This window comes from Primulina tabacum, chromosome 16 (genome assembly GCF_025594145.1).
Source record: "Primulina tabacum isolate GXHZ01 chromosome 16, ASM2559414v2, whole genome shotgun sequence".
Classification (NCBI taxonomy): domain Eukaryota; kingdom Viridiplantae; phylum Streptophyta; class Magnoliopsida; order Lamiales; family Gesneriaceae; genus Primulina; species Primulina tabacum.
The window spans coordinates 8,843,587-8,864,374 of record NC_134565.1 but is presented as its reverse complement, the minus strand read 5'-3'; the positions used below and the strand labels follow the sequence as shown (position 1 = coordinate 8,864,374).

The 20,788-nt window shown below is 37.7% G+C and overlaps 1 protein-coding gene across 1 annotated transcript; it reads right to left on the bottom strand.

The window, feature by feature from the left end:
• Positions 1-4,254: 4,254 nt before the first annotated feature.
• On the bottom strand, positions 4,255-17,481 carry LOC142528334 (uncharacterized). The gene is made up of 4 exons (XM_075633377.1): positions 17,356-17,481; positions 4,709-5,032; positions 4,387-4,533; positions 4,255-4,275 (listed from the first exon to the last, which is right to left on the bottom strand). The coding sequence occupies exons 1-4, from the start codon at positions 17,479-17,481 to the stop codon at positions 4,255-4,257; spliced, it is 618 nt and encodes a 205-aa protein (XP_075489492.1).
• Positions 17,482-20,788: the final 3,307 nt, after the last annotated feature.

Here is a 20,788-nt window from a genome sequence, read left to right as displayed (position 1 = left end):
CAATAACAAACCGATCGAGATAATGCTGAAGTACCCTATTCATCAAACTCATAAACACAGCTGGAGCATTCGTCAACCCAAACAGCATAACCAAAAACTCATAATGCCCATATCTGGTCCTGAATGCGGACTTCTGAATATCCTCCTCTCTAACTCGTATCTGATGATATCCTGATCTCAAATCAATCTTCGAATATACTGAGGTTCCCTGCAACTGATCAAACAAATCATCAATACGAGGGATGGGATATTTATTCTTAATCGTTACTTTATTCAGTTGTCGATAGTCAATACAAAGCCGCATCGTTCCATCTTTCTTTCACACAAATAGGACTGGTGCACCCCAAGGCGATACACTAGGACGAATGTGTCCCTTGTCCAACAAGTCCTGTAACTGAGCTTTTAACTCTCTCAATTCTGCTGGTGCCATTCTGTAAGGAGTACGAGAAATAGGGAAAGTACATGGCATCAACTCAATCCCAAACTCCACCAAACGGACTGATGGGAAGCCTGGAATCTCATCAGGAAATACATCGGCAAACTCAGCAACTACATGTATCTCTTGTATTCTCACCTCCTTCTTCTTTTCTGTCACATCTACAGCATAAATAAGATAACCCTCATGTCCATGCTCCAATAATCGAGACATTCGGATAGTAGATACTAACGGAACACAGGGACGAGAACCCTTCCCATAAAATGTCCAATGCTCTTTCTCATCTGTATAAAAATATACTACCCACTGATAACAATCAACAGTCGCACAATATCTCCTCAGCACATTAATTCCCATGATACAATCAATATTAATCATCTAAAAAATAAGCATATCAGATCTCAGCTCGTAGCCTTCATAAGAAATAATACCATCTGATATCATAGATATAACTAATATATCAACTCCAGAAGGTGTCGAAAGAGAAAGAGGCATAGATAATGGAGACGGGTACATATGATTCTCAACCACAAACCTCTTCGATATAAAAGTATGTGAAACACCTGTATCAACAAGAATATAAGCAGGATAAGAACATAAATAACACTTACCCGCTATCATCTCATCTCGTGCCTCCTCTGCCTGCTCTCGGGTCAAAGCATACACCTGTGCCTGAGGCTGACCAGCTCCCTGCATACGTGGTTGTCCTCCAGAAGGTCGCGGTGTAAACTTTTGAGGCTGTCGTCCTCCTCTCCATGAGGATCTACCTCTATCACTCCTGGGCTCTCGCTGTCACTCACGAGTAGGACACTGTCTCGATATATGGCCCACACCGCCACACTCAAAAAATAGGTGATCTCGGTCTGTGTACACTCTCTGATCAAATGAGGTCCCCCACAACTGAAAACATATCACTGCTCTAGACTCCCCTCTCTGCCCCTGAATAGACTGAGAACTGCCCCCACGACTCTCAACACGTCGCGAATCAAATCTGCGCTTCCCAGATGAGGATGAAGAAGATGAACCCTTCTGATATTTAAAAGACTGTCCTTGTGGTCGCAATGACTCCTTAGTCGGCTCTGATAATCGTCCCTGAGCCCCATACTCTTGCATAACAAACTCAGCCATCTCAGCCCTCGTCACTGCATCCTCAAATGATACGGGTTGTTTTACTGCACACGATAAAATAACTCTAACTTCAACCCTCTCAAGAAATGCCTCATCTTAGCATGAACATTCGTAGCAACTTGTGGCACATATTTCAACAATGCAGAATATCGAGTCTCATACTCAGCAACAGACTTACTTCCCTGTCTCAAATCCTCAAAAAATACTTATCAAGAAAAATACTTGTCTAGCTGCTATAGAAAAATACTTATCAAGAAAACGAGACCGAAACACATCCCAATCAACAGTACGGCCCTGGGCTCTCAATCCGACCTCACTTCGTCTGCCACCACAATAGTACATTCCTCGAAAGCTGAAATGTAGCCAATCGTAACCAAGCAGACCTAGCACACGGAGAAGTCACAAATATCTGCTCTATCCTCTCAATCCACTCCTCTGCTCGCTCACCAGTCTCAGAACTATCAAATCTCGGCAGAAGATAATTGCTGAACTGTGCCAAAGTCAAGTCACCAGACAATAAAGGCTGATGTGCAGGTGCCTTTCCCATAGGAGGAGGTGTCAATAGATTCATCTGCCCAAACCCACTGTCAACCTCTTCCGTTTCCTCGTGTGGATGAACCTGTTCTCTAGCTGCCATCACTGAAATCAAATTGTTAATCATAACATTTAACAATTACAATCCAGTAATCATCATCACACATTTGGCACGAAAGCATACGCAACTAAAGAACAATCAATCATACTAAGATATCATGAATAACAAGTCAAATGCACAGACACACATAGATAATATTGTCCTCCAACTCCCTCATCACAAACTCAACTCCTAACCATCCCAGACATCTAACATATGCTCTGATACCACCAATGTGGCGCCCCAAACCTCGCCACGTAATCATACAACATGTGACATAATATGTATAATTTTTTTCTTTTCAACGACGTAATAATATAATGCATATACGACAAAATAGTGCAATCACCACACTATCTACATCAGTATAGCAGAAACAATATAATAATACAGATATATAACTCAAATAAGACAATGAGCCATACTGTATCTGTACACTATCAACTACAGGACTGTTTGACTAGACACACCAAGTCCTTCACCTCTATCATGTCTCACAGCATAGTCCTGTAACCTGTCCAACAGAAATAGCTCCCAAAGGATGAGCATACACAAAAATCATCATCTTAATACATAACAGTTATATAAACAACATAAAATATAACTGAAATCATAACAGAAATAACCTTTTTGTTGTTTTTGGACAATCAGCCATCAACAACCTCAAAAACATCACACTGCAACAATAACATTGACGATAGCAGTATCATCAAACGAACAACAACATCAACGATACGTCGCACCCCAACTCCGACGACAACAATATCGTTGAACGAACAACATCAACGTGACGTCTCCCTAACAACGACAACCAACAACATCAAAAATAATAAATAACAAGAGATATAATATCAAATCACCCAATTACAGTGATTTATCATCGTTCAACGCAATAGTATTCATCAATACTAAACAATAACAATATATGCTCGTACGTCAACACGTACCTGATAATCGAGTATATATAAGATCCGGTTATTTCTTTAGATCTCGATGCTTGTGACGTATCTAAACAATTCAACAACAATTATCATATCATTATCATCGTATCAACACAATCATAATAGCCTCAATGCACAACATCAAATAGCCCAACAACAATGATTTCAACAAAATATAAAACTCGATTATAAATTTTTATCGTTCAACAATTTAATATTTTGATGTATTTAATTCAAAATACTACTATAAAATACACTCTAACTAATTAACTTCAAATAATAGGCTATTTTACAACATCCAGTCAAATTACGAAAACTTTATATCAACGTGTAGCCTATACTTCGTAGAATCCGAATATATAATCAGAATTAATAACAACTGACAGACAACTCTCAAATCTCAATCCAACGATTAAAATCCCTAATTATAATAAATTGGGAATAATTTAAAATAACCATACTATAATCTTCCTTACTTCGTTAAAATCATACAATATTCAACAATCTTCAATATATATATGACTTAACTATTTATCAGAATTATTCCAGAAATCGATTAATTTCAAACATCACCAAAACTATAAAATTTATACCTCAAATTCGAAGATATCGTGTCAACGATCCCAGAACTGAAGTCGGTTCGTCGATTGGATAAACCGATAAGTCGCAAGATCGAAAAGAAAATAAAAAACTCTATTTCTCTCACCTCTCTGGTAAAACTTTATGTGAATGAATGTTCATTCACGTAAGTTTTGAAATTTATCCTTTCCTATTTTTCTTTTTTCTTTTTTCCTTTTTTAAACAATATTATATTATATTATATAATAATATAATATAATATATAATATTTAACATTTTAACACCAGTATATCCTTTTGGACCAGTCAAACGATCAAATTTTTCAAAACTCAAAACATGAAACTTCTATATCTTTGAGTTTTCTACATGATATCAAAATTTCAAATCATTTGGACTTCATATGATCAAAATATGTCATATTTCCCTCTTTAAAAATAATTAATTATTTAGTAATCTCACATTATTAAATCAACAACTTGTAATATTTACTTCAAACATTACATTTCTACCCCCTTAAATGAATTTCGACCCCGAAATTAATCAACAACAGTAATAACCTGCATAAATAAAGATACGTCATACCATTAAAATAAGTAGGGTTAGAGTTCCCTCATATGCTGCTCTGTCTCCCAAGTGGCCTCTTCGACACCTCTATGCTCCCACTGAACCTTCAGCATCGACATAAGCTTACTACGAAGCTTACGTTCATATCGATCCAAAATACAAACTGGTCTCTCAACATAAGACACATCAGGAACTAACTGAATCTCAGAAATATCCAACACATGTGAAGGATCCGGCTTATACTTCCGCAACTATCGACACATGAAATACATCATGAATACCAGATAAAGATGGAGGTAGAGCCAATCGATAAGCCAAAGTGCTTATCCGCTGCAATATCTCATACGGACCAACATATCTCGGTGCCAACTTTCCTTTCATAACAAATCACAATGTGCCACGAAAAGGAGAAACTTTCAAAAATACTCGATCGCCCTGCTGAAACTCTAATGGTCTTCGTCTTTTATTTGCATAGGCGGCCTGTCTATCTTGAGCTGATTTCAATCGCTCCTGTATCAACTTTACTTTATGTTCCATCTCATGAATCATCTCAGGGCCGGTAACCGCAGCTCGATCAACATCATCCCAGTATAACGGATATATACAACGTCTCTCATACAATGCCTCAAATGGAGCCATTTGAATACTACTCTCATAACTATTGTTATATGCAAACTCCACCAAGGGAATATATGACTGCCAAACAGATTTAAAATCTATAACATACGCAAGCAACATATCCTCCAGCGTCTGAATAGTACACAACATAAGTCATAAACATAAGCCACAAACGTAAATCATAATCGTAAGTTAACTGCGGAAAACTAGCGCTAGTCTTTAGGTTGTGTGCAACTTCTGTCCAACAAGATCAACCATCAAATCCCTCATTAACATCAACATCATGCTCACCTGCATCGATCACACTTAGTGAGTCTATTGACTCAGCAAAACTTAACCATGATAACGAGTAACACATATACAATCACATGCAACAGTGAAAATATTTTTACTTAAAATAGCTTTTCATGAACATGCTTAAACTTAAACATTTTTCATTTCATCATCAACATTTTCCTTTTTATCATATACATTTTCTTTTTTATCATATACGTATACGCTTTCCTTTTATTGAATTTGGATCGTTAATTGTGACTTTCGTTTCAGTTGAAGATCGATGGATCCATCTACATATAACTACAGTAATGGGTGGTGGGGATATCAGTGACACTCTCACCCGTCAATTGAGCCTTAGCCTATCATATCATCATATCATGTCGATGGAAATACGATTGTCGGGCTCCTTCTGGGGTCTTCTCCCGTAAACGGGCTTCCTCTGGGGCATTTTTCCTCACGATATCTCCAATCATATCATTGTATCATCGTATTAGTCACAATCACTTCATCTCCTTCAACGTTTTATATTTTCATCACTTATAAAAATCATGTATGTATGTATATATATATATCAATTTTCTTTTAAAACAAGCATGCAACATGTATTTTAGCATTAGCATTTCATCATATAATTTCATAAACATTTAAAATAAACATCTTTGCATATATTACAGCATTCAGGGCACTGCTAGAACGTCTAACATTTTTCAGGTGTAAAATGAACCGTTTTACCCCTAGACTTAGAATTTCTCAATTTTGATTTTTTCTTACTTTCATTGACTCTAGATCATCCCAAATAAATATTTAAGCTTAAATTAAATTTTTAATATTTTTATTTGGCTTAAATTCGAGACTTTCAATTTAATTTTTTATTTATTAATTCGCAAAACATTTAATTCTCAAATTAATTCAAACTTTAATATTTTAATCCCAAACTTTTATCATGAACTTTTAATACCTAAATTACCACCCATGAATTGACCCTCGTGGACCATGGTTCGACCCCTCAACCTTTTACTTCGAACAACTGAACCCTAGCTAGTTCCCTTCGAGCCATCTCCCAATTTTTTCGAACAACTCCCAAGCCACATCGAGCCAACCCCTGACCAGAACAGACCACCTAGGGACCCTATGGACCAGCCCTGAGCCACATAACCAGCCTCTAGCTCACGCCACAAATCCTGCACAAGTCGCGATCGATAATTCAGTCTAGGATTCCTAACTCGCCGAGGAACCTTCTCCCGAGCCATCACCCGAGTCCTAACTCTCATGACCCTCACTGGACCAACCTCAGACCTAGCCTGGACCGCCTAGACAACCCATGACAGCCCCCGCACAGCTGATGCTCTCGGCTTGCATGGGAAGAGTCCCATCGTGCATGGACTCTTCCCTAGCCGTTGTGCATGAGTCCTAGGCTAGGACTCTTCCTCACACCTAACCATGTCCATCCTGAGCCCTGGTCGAGCCGCACGCTTTCTTTCCCCCTAACCGAAACCCTTATGCACAAGTCTTGCAATTTCTGTCCAAGCTTGGCTCGAATAAGACCAGCCCTTGTGCAACTTCACCTAGGCCTTTAAACCCTTTGAAATTCATCCTTTTTTATTGTCCTAGGATGGCAGCCCCTTTATGCATCATATACATGAGTTTTATATCATCAAAGCATGAGTTATATGCACTTATGTCCATAAAAACTAAAATAAAACTTGTGCCACATATTTTTCATGCAAAGTAAATCAAATAAACATAATATGGTGAGAAAGATGTTTGAAAAAAAGTTAAGGCATGCCTTTGTGTATATTACGCTCGAAAATGTTTGGCGATACGAGGAACGACGACGTAGAAACCGTAGGCTGAATTCCCTTAAACAACCGTGGCTTTTCTCCTACAAATTCTCGTTTGTGTGCGTTTGTTTGATGAAGGAGGATTCCTTGTGTGTTGTGAGGGGTGGGGCGTGTGTTTTAGGATTATGGGGTAGGGTTAAGGGCTTTTATTTGCTTATAGAATTATGTGTGCAAGCTTAGGCCCATTAACATGGCATATTGGATTCATTAATCCCATTAAGTAATATTTAAAATATTTTGTTTAGGAAAGTTCGTGGAAATAATAGATGAGTTCTCAAACAGTTCAGATTTTCGTCGAAAATCGAATATCGTTTAAAAATACATCTCGGCATATAAAATCACCTCGAAACACCCCGTTTTCAAAAATACCATATAACATATACCATATTTTAAATAATTAAAAATAACTATTTAATAAAAATATTTTTCCTTTTTCAGCCCTCGGTCTCCGTTCCTCGATCGTATCTCGAATAAGCTTTTAAACACAGTTTTATGCATTCGTGTTGAAATGTGCATTTTAAACATATAAGCATGCACCCTATATTTAATTCATGCAATTAAAACCCTTTAATTTATCAATTTTTATTTTTTCTAGATTCGCATGTAGTTAGGTTAAGTTATCTCATTTTGGACCTTACAATTCCTCCCTTGCTTACATGAAATTTTGTCATAGAAATTAAAACTTACCGAATAGTTCCTGGTAGCGACTCCTCATGTCTCTCTTAGTTTCCAAGTAGCTTCTTCCTCCGTGATTTAGCCACTTGACTTTGATCATTTGTATAACTTTGTTTCAGAGTCTTCTTTCTTGTCTACCTAGGATTTGCGTAGGTCTTTCCTCGTATGACATATTTGGAGTTAATTGTAGAGGCTCACAATTTAGTACATGTGAAGGGTTCGACATGTACTTTCACAGCATCGAGATGTGAAACACATTATGTACTCCGGCTAACATCGGTGGCAACGCCACACTATAGGCTAGTGTTCCAACCCTCTCCAAAATCTCAAACGGCCCTATGAATCTCGGGTTGAGCTTGCCTCTCTTGTCAAATCTCATAACACCCTTCAGGTGTGCTACTTTCACAAATACGTGGTCACCCACTGCAAACTCAAACTCTTCGATGCTTATCGGCATAGCTTTTCTCTCGGCTTTGTGCAGTCTTCATCCTATCTCGGATTTTGACTACTAACTCCGATGTTTGTTCGATCAAGTCCGGACCAAATTCTACTCTTTCACCAACCTCATCCCAATGTATGGGTGATATACAATTCCTCCCATATAGTGCCTCGTAAGGAGCCATTCCTATTGATGATTGATAGCTATTATTATAGGTAAACTTTACTAGAGATAACATAGGCTCCCAACTTCCTTGAAAGTCAATCACACAAGCTCGAAGTAGGTCCTCCAAAATTTGAATCACTCTTTCAGACTGACCATCAGTTTGAGCATGGAATGTTGTACTGAACAATAACTTACTCCCCATCGCTACATGCAGACTCTTCAAAAAGGACGATGTGAACCTCAGATCTCTGTCAGAAACAATGGATACTGGAATACCATGCAGTCGAACTATCTCTCGTATATATAGCTCTGCTTACTGTGTCATGGTAAATGTCGTCTTAATGGGTAGAAAGTGTGCTGACTTCGTAAGACGATCAACTATCACCCATATAGCATAGCATTAAACCCCTTGATAGTTCTTGGTAATCCCACAAAAAAATCCGTAGTGATATTTTTCCATTTCCACTCAAGAATAGAAAGTAGCTTAAGTTTTTCAGCTGGCCTCTGATGCTCGGCTTTAACTTGTTGACATGTCAAACATTCAGATTGTAACGTCCCAAAAATTTGAAAGTCCACGTGAACCACATGCATGCAAGTTATTAAATTTCTTTGATATTTTATTAAATTCTTTTAAAGCATTAAATACATGTTTATTTCATTAATTTGTGTTTTAATCCATGATTTATTTAAAGTTTCATGCATTAGGATTTTAAGTTGCATTTCACGCTTGAACGAGGAACGGAGACCGAGGATATTCAGGAAAAATATTTTTATTGAAAGATTATTTTAAATTATTTAATATGATGTGTTTTAAGTGTATTTTTCAAGAAATAGACTTTGTTGGGTAATTTTACCCGCCAGAGCATATATTTAACCGATACACAAATTTTAACGATTCGTAGGACTTTTTGAGGGATCGAGCGATATTTTCAAAAACGTACCAAAACGAAATATTTCTCGAGAGTATTATTGGGCTTGATGAGTTTATTTTAATGCTTAATGGGCTCAAAATCCTTTTTAACCTATTAATTTTTAATTAAGAGCCCATTAGTGTATTATTTTATGGCTTAAACTTATTTAGCAAAACCATAAACCTATTTTATATGGATTGGCCACCCACTTCACACCTCCAGCATCCTCTTTCACATAGACTTCAGCAGCAAAACCTTCAGCGGAAAAACCCTTCAAGTTTCTTCAAGCAAGCCCCCTTCCCCGCTCCTCTGGTGCCTCCCCGACGCGCTTTTCTTCAAGTTTTTGATCACTTATCATCAAGGCACGCTATGTATCTCCTTTCTAATCATTTACACCATGTATATGCGTGATTATATATATATTCATGATAATTTGTTGGTCCCCCTTATAGCATCACTCTTGTAAAGATTTTGACATGTATATGCGTATAACTCGCGCACAACTCACGATTTCCTGCTTTTGTGCGAAGGGCTGCCAATTTTATGTTGTTAAGGGCTGTTAACGTCGAGTAAGAGGGGGAAATAAGGCTGGAGTTGAAGTTTTGTGGGTTTTAGGAGAGGGCCGATCGATATCTTGAGTCTTCGGGTAAAATTTCCGTGTCACAAAACCCGTTACCCTTTGTTATTTCGACTTCTGTGACTTATAGGTTGGTTTTTTAGAAGTGTGTTCAACATATGATTTGTATCGCTCTGTGTTATCTTCGAGTCGATAGAAAATTCGTAATTTTCTTATTAGAAACGAATGAGATATGATTTTTATCGTAAAACTCCACGTGCTATGAAATTCCTATGTCACAAAACCCGTCACCCTCTGTTATTTCGAATTCTGTGACTTATTGGTATGTTTTCGGAAAATGTGTTCAACATATGATTTGTAGCATTCTGTGTTATCTTCGATTCGATAGCCAATTCGTAATTTTTTGATAAGAAACGACGAAGATATAATTTTTATCGTAAAACCGCACAAGCTGTGAAATTCCTATGTCACAAAACCCGTCATCCTCTGTTATTTCGAATTCTGCTACTTATTGGTTGGTTTTCTGAAAATGTGTTCAACATATGATTTGTAGCACTCTGTGTTATCTTCGATTCGATAGAAAATTCGTATTTTCTGATAAGAAACGACGGAGATATGATTTTTATCTAAAATCACTCAAGCTGTGAAAATTGTGTGCCTACGCTAGAGATTTCTAGCAACCTTTGGGCTTGTTTCGTGGGTCATAAGTGGTCTAGAATGGGTGGGTTTTAGGCTAGTCTTGTAGGTTTAAGTCACGCTTTAAGTTGGAGAAGATTTGGTTAAGTTTCGGGTTGATTCGGGCTAAAACCGCGACCCCGATCCAAGTTTTAAAACGAATCCATTAAGTTTTGAAACGGGCTCGAGTTTACATCTAACTAATACTTTTAAATATGTTTTGGGATGTTTTAAGGAGTTTGGTAAAATTCAGGTTGAAATTTAGAGGTCCAGGGGTAAAATGGTCATTTTGGGTTTCCAGGGGAAAAATGGTCATTTTCCACCCCGGGATGAGTTTTAGTCCTGGCAGAGACTTGAGCACATTTTATCATGCTTTTAAATGTTAATGCATCATGATCACGATTTTTATGAAATTATGAAAATACGTTGCATGCTTGATTTTAAAGAAAATTTACGTACATGCATGATTTTGATAAATGATGATATTTTTGAAGGATGAAAGTTGGTTGTGACTGACGATATATGTATACGATGATATGATTGGAGATATCGTGAGGGAAAAGACCACAAAGGGAGCCCGTTTATGGGAGAAGGCCCCAGAGTGAGCCTGACGATCGTATTTCCATTGACATGATATGATGATATGTTAGGCCAAGGCTCAACTAACGGATGAGAGTGTCGTTGATGTCCCCACCTCCCGGTACCGTGGTTTTACATAGGTAGATCCATCGAATAGAGCTGATACAAAAGTCACAACTAATGAACTGAATTCAATTAAAGAAAATGTATACATATATGATGATATGATGAGACATGTTTTGATAGGTTATGCTATTATATGACATGTTTACGTTTATCCTTTTAAGATCATGAAATGTATGTTGATTACAATATTTTTCACTGTTGCATGTTATGTATATGTACTTGCTATTAACGTTACAGGTGTGTTGAGTCTTTAGACTCACTAGGTGTGAATGATGCAGGTGAGCATTTTGACCAGGAGACTGGAAGTGAGGATGACTGAACGGGCGGAGCTGGTGGCGCACGTTAACCCAATGACCTTTTATTGTTCCACAAGAATATGATTTTATGGGAACACGTTTAAATTTTTTTTTTAAATGGTTGATGATTTTATTTTGTTGAGGGTTTGAAAGATTTTTCACATGCTGGACGTTTTATATTTTTAAAATAGTAATGGTTTAGGTTGGTTGCTCTTTTCATAATTTTAACTGTAGTTATTGTATTCAGCAGTGGATGATTTTACAAAATACATATTTTGAATTTTATGGATTTACGTAGGCATGGTTTCGGCCATTGCATTTTTTTTTTAAAAAAATGTTCAATTGAAGTTTAAAATGAGCAAACGTTTCATAGATACAAATCGGAGGATAACTCGCTTCATGCCCAGCCACCAATACAATAATTGAAGATCCTTGTACATCTTCGTATTTTCCAGGATGATGTTAGAGTAGGTGCCCGTCGAGCCAAGTGTTGGCCGAGTGTTCACAATGAAACTCTATGTATAAACAATCTTTATTTTAATAATATTTGAAATTATTGTTTTGGCACATCTTTATCTGTATACCCATGCTAGTTGCATAGATAAAATCCTTGAATATACAAATAGTATGAAGAATATGAGATGCTCATATGATGAGTATCATGAAACTCATATTTGGAATACTGTATATTCTAAACAGTTCCTAGTCGATTCAGCCGCCGCAAAGAAGGATATAGGCCGCTCGAGTTTGAGACTAGCATCTGCGATGTGAGTACCATGTTTCATTGGTAGGGGACATTGTGATGTCCGAGCATGCAGATAGGTGCTCCTGGTAGAGTGCACTGAACAACCCTCCATATAGGACTTTCCAAGTGGTTCTCACTTATCGAGTGAAAACGTCCTATTTTATGGTTGTACACCATTAGTCCTTATGACCCGGGACAACATTTAGAATCTATGTGCTAGTATTGCACTTTGACTTGTTTACTGACTCTCATGGGGTCATCAGGTGACAAGGTTGGGTGTTGTCGAAACATATAGGAGTCGATGCATTGTAGTCGGGGATTCACCGCTTACCTTCGGTTATAGATATCCTATGTGATCTCATGTATATGTAGTATGAAATCTTTGATCAGAGTTTGGTGGTAATGATGAAAGGGTTTCATAGATTACACCATCGATGCAACTACGACATGACACATAGTATCGATTCTTTGACAGCTCTCGATATACCAATAGTTGTCGAATCGATCGGGATATATGAGTTGAAGGGACCGTACTGTACACTAACCATAATTGAATGGTTCTTGCAGACACTATCATTTGATATCTAGGGAATCATGTAATCGATGCTGCTAGGCATTTAACATGATTGGTTGGGTACTATCAGACTTGAGTTCTGATGTTCTTATTATCAAGGAGTTGATAAGTAAGAATGGAGCAATTGGGATATGCTCATATAAGAACATGTTTAGTCCCCAATCACATGGAGATGTGAACCCACGGCTAGTTGTATCAATGAACCATTGAGGGTCACACTTTTGCTAACTTTCTAGATCCCGTTGAGAAGTAAAAATAGTTCAATGTGTTGAACGGCTTATAAAGGAGTTTATAAGCGCAAAGAAAAATAAAAGTATGACTTCTATGAGGAGAATGTAACTTTTAATTTATGAAAGTGTTCCTAAATTAAAAGTTGATCAAACAAATAATGTATTTGAAAATTTTGATTTTCATAAACATTATTATGGACTAAATTAAATTAATTCAAGTATTGAATTAAATAAACACTAGTGGACCTAGTAGTGTCAAAATAATTAAATTAATTCAAGTGTTGAATTAATTAAATAACATTGGGCCTTGTAGAGCCCAATTAGAAATAATTATTTAACTAGTGGGCTTGAGTAAATTCAAGTAAAGTTTAAATGATCTCAAATGTGTTTGAGACATTTAAATAAAAGTCCATGGGCCTTGTAATTGTTACAAGCCCAAATAGAATTGCATGCTTGGGAGTGAAGGGTTGGAGACTACTTTTTCAATATCCAAGGCATGGCATGCACATACTTAATTTATTTTTTCATACACCAAGAAAAACACTCCTCCCTTCTCTCCATAGGGCTTGGCCGAAATTTGCAAGGAAAATTCTCTCCAATTTTCTTCTTCATTTTGGTTGAGAAAAATATACTATTCTCAATGAAAACTGCTCTAATTTTTCTAGTGCAAAATTAGAGCGGTTCTTCTTTTTTGGTGGTGGGCTTAATTTTTGAGCAAGGTGTGCTCTTGGAAGCTCGAAGATTAGTTTTGCCATTGAAGAGCTTAGTTGTTTGACAACTAAGTTGGAGCCATCATCAATCTTTTAAGATTGATAGGTATATCTTTAAAAACACCCTATGTATGACATTTTGTGTTTTATTGTATTTGCTACACACTATAGTGTTTAGGTTGCTCTTTTCTTGTATGAAAATATTTTTGAAACTTCCGTTGGGCAAGCAAGCACCTTAAATGATCCCCTTTCAGATAAATGGAATAAGGAGTATCATGAGCTTCCTTCATAATGATTTCTCTTAAAGAATCACTATTAGGAACCCAAAGTTGATCTCGATATCGAACTATACCATCCATCTCAGAATACAGCTTTCGGCCATTAGCTTCATCTCTCAATCTCCAGTTTTGCAATTGCTCATCAGAAGACTGTCCTTCACGGATTCTATCTTTCAAAGTCGACTGTATTGTCACGGTGGCAAGATTAGGGGCCTCGCCCCTAGCATATACTGCAAGCTCAAACCGTTGTATCTCGGACTGCAGTGGTCTTTGAAGTGATAATTGAGTAATGACTGCTGTCTTCCTACTCAATGCGTCCGCTACTACATTAGCATTTCCCGGATGGTAGCTAATGTCACAGTCGTAGTCTTTTACCAACTCTAGCCATCTTCGTTGCCTCATATTCAACTCCTTTTGGGTGAAGAAGTACTTCAAACTTTTATGGTCGGTGAAAATCTTGCACTTCTTCCCATATAAGTAGTGTCTCCAAATCTTTAATGTGAATACTACTGCGGCGAGCTCAAGATCATGTGTGGGGTAATTTTTCTCGTGAACTTTCAACTGTCTAGACGCATAAGCTATAAGTCAATCATTTTGCATTAGAAATGCGCCAAACCAAGTTTTGAAGCGTCTGTATAAAGAACATACTCTCCTTTTCCCGATGGCATCGATAATACTGACGCTGAAATCAAAGCTTGCTTCAGCTTGTCAAAACTTTCTTGGCATTCGGACCCCCATATAAACATTGCATTCTTCTTTGTCAAGGTGGTCAAGGGTACCGCAATAGAAGAGAATCCTTGTATGAACTTTCGGGAATAGCCAGCTAGTCTCAAGAAACTAGGGATCTCGGTTACTCTCTTAGGTACGGGCCATTCTTTAACTGCCTCGACTTTGCTCGGATCAACCTCAACTCCATCTCTAGAAATGATTTGGCCTAAGAACGCCACTCTCTCAAGCCAAACTCGTACTTGCTTAATTTAGTGTATAATTTCATATCTTGCAGTATTTGCAGTGCTGTCCTCAAATGCTGACTATGCTCCTCTTTACTATTTGAATATATCAAAATATCATCGATGAAGACTATAACAAATTGATCAAGATATGGCTGAAATACGCGATTCATGAGATCCATGAAGATTGCTGGCACATTGGTCAACCCAAATGGCATGACCATAAACTCGTAATTCCCATATCGAGTCCTAAATGTTGTCTTATGAACATCCGACTTCTTAACCTTTAATTGATGATATCCAGAACGAAGATCTATTTTTGAGAATACCGATACTCCTTGTAATTGATCAAATAAGCCTTCAATTATAGGTAGAGGATGTTTGTTCTTGATGGTGACTCTATTCAGCTCTCGATAGTCAATGCAGAGTCGCATATTTTCATCTTTTTTCTTCACAAAGAATACCAGTGCGCCCCACGGAGAACAACTAGGGCGAATAAAACCCTTGTCTAGCACTTCTTGAATTTGATCTTTTAACTTTTTCATCTCGGCGGGTGCTAGAAGATATGGCGCTTTAGAAATTGGTACAGTGCCCGACATCAACTCAATAGAGAATTCCACCTCATGGTCCGATGGAATGCCAGAAACGTTCTCAGGAAAGACGCTGGGATAGTCTCTGAAGACCTCAACATCCTCTAGCTCCTAACTGACAGGAACATGTGATGAAGTAAAACATGCTAGAAAAGCTTAGCATCCTCGTCTCATAAGCTTCATCACGCACATACAAGAGATAATGTGCGACATTTGCTTGTTCCTTGCTTTCTCAAAGACAAAAGATTTCCCACTAGGCGGTCGAATAGACACTGACTTTTACCGAGAATCTATCAAAGCTCAATTCAATGATAACCAATCCATGGCAAGTATGATGTCGAATTCAGGCATCGAGAGTACGATAAGATCTGTTTGAACCACATCTTTTTGCAAACGAAGCTCCAGATTCTTTACAATGCTCGAAATGATCATTTGATTACCGAAAGGAATATAAACTTTGAAGCCCAATCCCATATCCTCGGGTATAATATTTAGTTGCTTGACGAATGTCTCAGATATGAATGAGTGTGTAGCTACCGAATCCAGCAATGCGTAGGTAGCTACACCTAGAATGAATATCCTCCCTGCCACGAAAATTCCATCAAATCCAAGAGTGTTGAAGCTTAAGGAGTTTCTATCGTTATTTTCCCAAACTTTTCGAAGTTTTAATGCTTGGATCCCAATATTCTATTAAAAATTGCATTTTTAGACCCTCAAAATTTTCGAAAATAGCTTTTTCATCCTAAAAATTTTGACTTTTCGCCAATTAGTCCCCAAAATTTTCGAAAATTCGCATCATGGCCCCATAACTTTCAAATTTCATTAATTTGAGCCATAGAGTTTCGAAAATCATGATTCTAACCCTTAAGAATCCAGAAATTGCGAAAAATAGCCCCTAAATACTTGAAATTCGAAAACAGCCCCTGAACATTCTATACTTCACAATTTAGTCCATGAATTTTTCGAAATTCGCTATTTCACCCTAGGATTTTCGGTTATCTCATTTTTAGACCTTGGACTCTTCAAAATTTCGGTTTAGCCACTTGAATTTTGGTTATGTGCAATTAAGTTCTTTAAGTTTTGGATTTTTGCATTTTGGTCCTCAGAATTTTGAAAATTCCATGCACGACCTTATTCTCGATTATTTCTCAATTTTAAGCCTTAAAATTCTTATTTGGATTTAATGATCTCTTTGCATTATTAATGCTCATATTTCATGCTCAATTTCCATAATTTATAATGTCATTCCTTACATTCATCTATTGTAGAGCATGCAACATTTTTTTTTTAGGTTCTTTATCATCCCAAATCAATTCTCATAACCAATTTAACATTTAATGCAATAAAAGTAATATAAAAATGTTAAATAACTAGGTTACCAGTGATTAGAGTCGTGTTTGGCTCCTTCTCAGCTTCCTCAGCATGCATAACATAAGCTCTTCCCACTGTTGGTGCTTTCTTCTTCGAGCAATCAGTGGCTTTATGCCTTTCTTCCTTGCATATGAAGCATTTGTATGTCCTCCACATGCACTTGCCAAAATGTGAGCGATTGCACTCTTTGCACAGTGGCCTCTCAACGGGCTTTGGTGCTCCAGGTTGTGGTGTCTTTGGTGGTCCTGGCTTCTTCACTTGCCCTTGGGGCTTCTGCTACCCTTGAGCTCTAGGAGGTCCCATAAATGTCTTCTTATTCAGTTGGCAGTTTTGTTTGTGTTACTGCCTCATGCACTATATCTCATAATCGATGTGTTTCAGGGCTTGCTCAGCTTGGAATGCATAGGCAGTGGCAGCTGCATAGTCCGCCGGTCACATCATCATCACATCACGAAGTATGGTAGGTCGAAGGCCATCCATGAAGTGCCTTAATTTTTCCACAGCATCTCTAGCAATGAGGAGAACAAAGTGACAACCTCTATCGAACTTCTTCACAAATTCAGTCACAGTCATGTCCCCCTGGCGGAGATTCGTGAACTCCCTCTTCAGAGGTAGTAATTTACTTCTCATAGAATATTTTCTTAAATCGTGCCCAGGTAAGTGTAGCCAAATCATTTCCACGCCGCCCCTTCCCACCAAAGGGAAGCATCATCCCTAAGCATATAAGTAGCACACATAACATGATTAGCATCTCCCATATTCAAGCAACGAAAGTGCACCTCAAGTGATCGAAATTCGAATCCAACACTCAGCAGCAAACGGTCGGTGGAGCCAGAAAATTCCTTCGGACCTAGCCTCCGGAACTGATCATAAACACCAAGATGTGGCCTCAGAGCCTGTTGAAACTGCTGCTCAAAGAAGCGAGCCATGCCTTCCAGTGCACGAATAGCAGCATCCCCATTAGGAGGTGGGGGTGCATTCCCTTGACGATCCTCAGTATTCTCATCTTGCCTATCAGTACTAGGTACGCATCTAGGAGGCATTATATCTGAACGTTTTCCAAATTCTAAACGTAACCAACATGCATTTAAATCTAAGTTTCTAATCATGCAACATGTACTAGTCCCTTTACGAGCAACTTTTAAGCATATCTATAACATTTAACCTCAAAAAGCTTTTAAACATGTAATGTAAGAATATAAACCATATAAACATGCAAGTATCATCATAAAAAGCATGTAAAGCAATTAAACTTACAGACTTGAGGCTTGAAGACTGAGCTTTTCGGAACTGGCGGTGGAACAACCCTTCGCAGAAACATTGCTCTGATACTAACTGAAATGTCCACTACTCGTTTTTCTTTAAAATATACCACAATTTTTTTTCTAACTTCTTCCTTTCGGCCGAAATACACACAAATATATATATATATAAATATATATATATATATATATATATTTATTTTTGAGATCATTTAAAAATTAATCAACCAACTATTATTTGAAAATTCAAAAAAAAAGTAACTTTAAACATAAAGTCGTAAAACGTCAACCAAACCTAACTTTAACATTTTCAGAAATAACTTAACTCTAACATCCTCTCAAAAACCTATCAAATCATCATAAAATCTTAAAAGTAACTCCAACCATTTAGTATAAGTCATAAACATAAGCTATAAACGTAAATCATAATCGTAAGTTAATTGCGGAAAACTAGCGCTGGTCCTCGGGTTATGTGCACCATCAAACCAACAAGACCAAACATCAAGTCCCTCATTAACATCAAAATCATGTTCACCTGCATCGATCACACATAGTGAGTCTATTAACTCAGCAAACCTTAACCATGATAACAAGTAAAACATATACAATCACATGCAACAGTGAAAATACTTTTACTTAAAATAGCTTTTCATGAACATGCTTAAACTTAAACATTTTTCATTTCCTCATCAACATTTACCTTTTTATCATATATATTTTCCTTTTCATCAAATACATATACATTTTTCTTTTATTGAATTCGGATAATTATTTGTGACTTTCGTTTCAGTTGAAGGTTAATGGATCCATCTACGTATAACCACAGTACTGGGCGGCGGGGACATCACTGACACTGTCACCCGTCAATTGAGCCTTGGCCAATCATATCATCATATCATACCGATGGAAATACGAACGTCAGGCTCCCTCTGGGGCCTTCTCCCATAAAAAACAGGCTCCCTCTAGGGCTTTTTCTCTCACGATATCTCTAATCATATTATCGTATTAGTTACAATCACTTCACCTCCTTCAACGTTTCTTATTTTCATCACTTATGAAAATCCATGTATATATATAAATCATTTTTCTTTTAAACCAAGCATGCAACATGTATTATGGCAGTAGCGTTTCATCATATAATTTCATAAACATTTAAAATAAAAATCTTTGCATATATTACAGCATTGAGGGCATTGCCAGGACGTCTAACATTTTTCAGGTGTAAAATGACCGTTTTACCCCTAGACTTAGAATTTCTCGGTTTTGACATTTTCTTACTTTCATTGACTCTAGACCATCCCAAATAATCATTTAAGCTTAAATTAAATTTCTTATATTTTTATTTAGCTTAAAATCGAGGCTTTCGCTTTAATTTCCTATTTGTTAATTCGTAAAGTATTTAATTCCCGAATTAATTCAAACTTTAATATTTTAATTTCAAAATTTTATCATGAACTTTTCATACCTAAATTACCCTCGTGACCCATGAATTGACCACAGTGGACCATGGTTCGACCCCTCAACCTTTTACTTCGAACAACCGAACCCTAGTTAGTTCCCCTCGAGCCATCTCCCAATTTTTTCGAACCACTCCTGAGCCACATCAAGCCAACCCCCAACCAGACCACCTAGGGACCCTATGGATCAGCCCTGAGCCACAAAACCAGCGCCTAGCTCACACCACAAATCTTGCACGAGCCGCGATCGATAATTCACTCGAGGATTTCTAACTCTCCCGAGCCACCACCCGAGTCCTAACCCTCATGACCCTCACTGACCACCCTTAGACCTAGCCTGGGCCCCCTAGCCAAGCCGTGACAGCCCCCGCACAGCTGTTGCTCTCTGCTTGCATGGGAAGAGTACCATAGTGCATGGACTCTTCCCTAGCCGTTGTGCATGAGTCCTAGCATGGCTAGGACTCTTTCTCACACCTAACCACGTACATCCCGAGCCCTGGTCAAGCCCTGGTCGAGCCGCATGCTTGCCTTCCCCCTAACCGAAACCTTATGCACAACTCTTGCAATTTCCATCCAAGCTTGGCTCGCATAAGACCAGCCCTTGTGCTGCCTCTCCTAGGCCCTTAAACTCTTTGAAATTCATACTTTTTTATTGTCCTAGGATGTCAGCCCCTTTATGCATCATATACAAGAGTTTTATATCATCAAACCATGAGTTATATGCATATGTGTCCATAAAAACGAAAATAAAATGTGTGCCACATGTTTCTCATGCAAAGTTAATCAAATATACATAATATGGTGTGAAATATGTTTGAAAGAAAGTTAAGGCATGCCTTGGCGTATATTATGCTCGAAAACGTTTCGCGATGCGAAGAACGGCGACGTAAAAACCCTAGGCTGAATTCCCTTCAAAAACCGTGGCTTTTCTCCTACAAATTCTCATGTATGTGTGTGTGTTTGATGAAGGAGGAGTCCTTGTGTGTTGTGAGGGGTGGGGCGTGTGTTTTAAGATTATGGGGTAGGGTATAGGGCTTTTATTTGCTTATAGAATCATGTGTGCAAGTTTAGGCCCATTAACATGGTATATTAGGCTCATTAATCCCATTAAATAATATTTAAAATATTTTATTTAGGAAAGTTCGTGAAAATAAAAGTCGA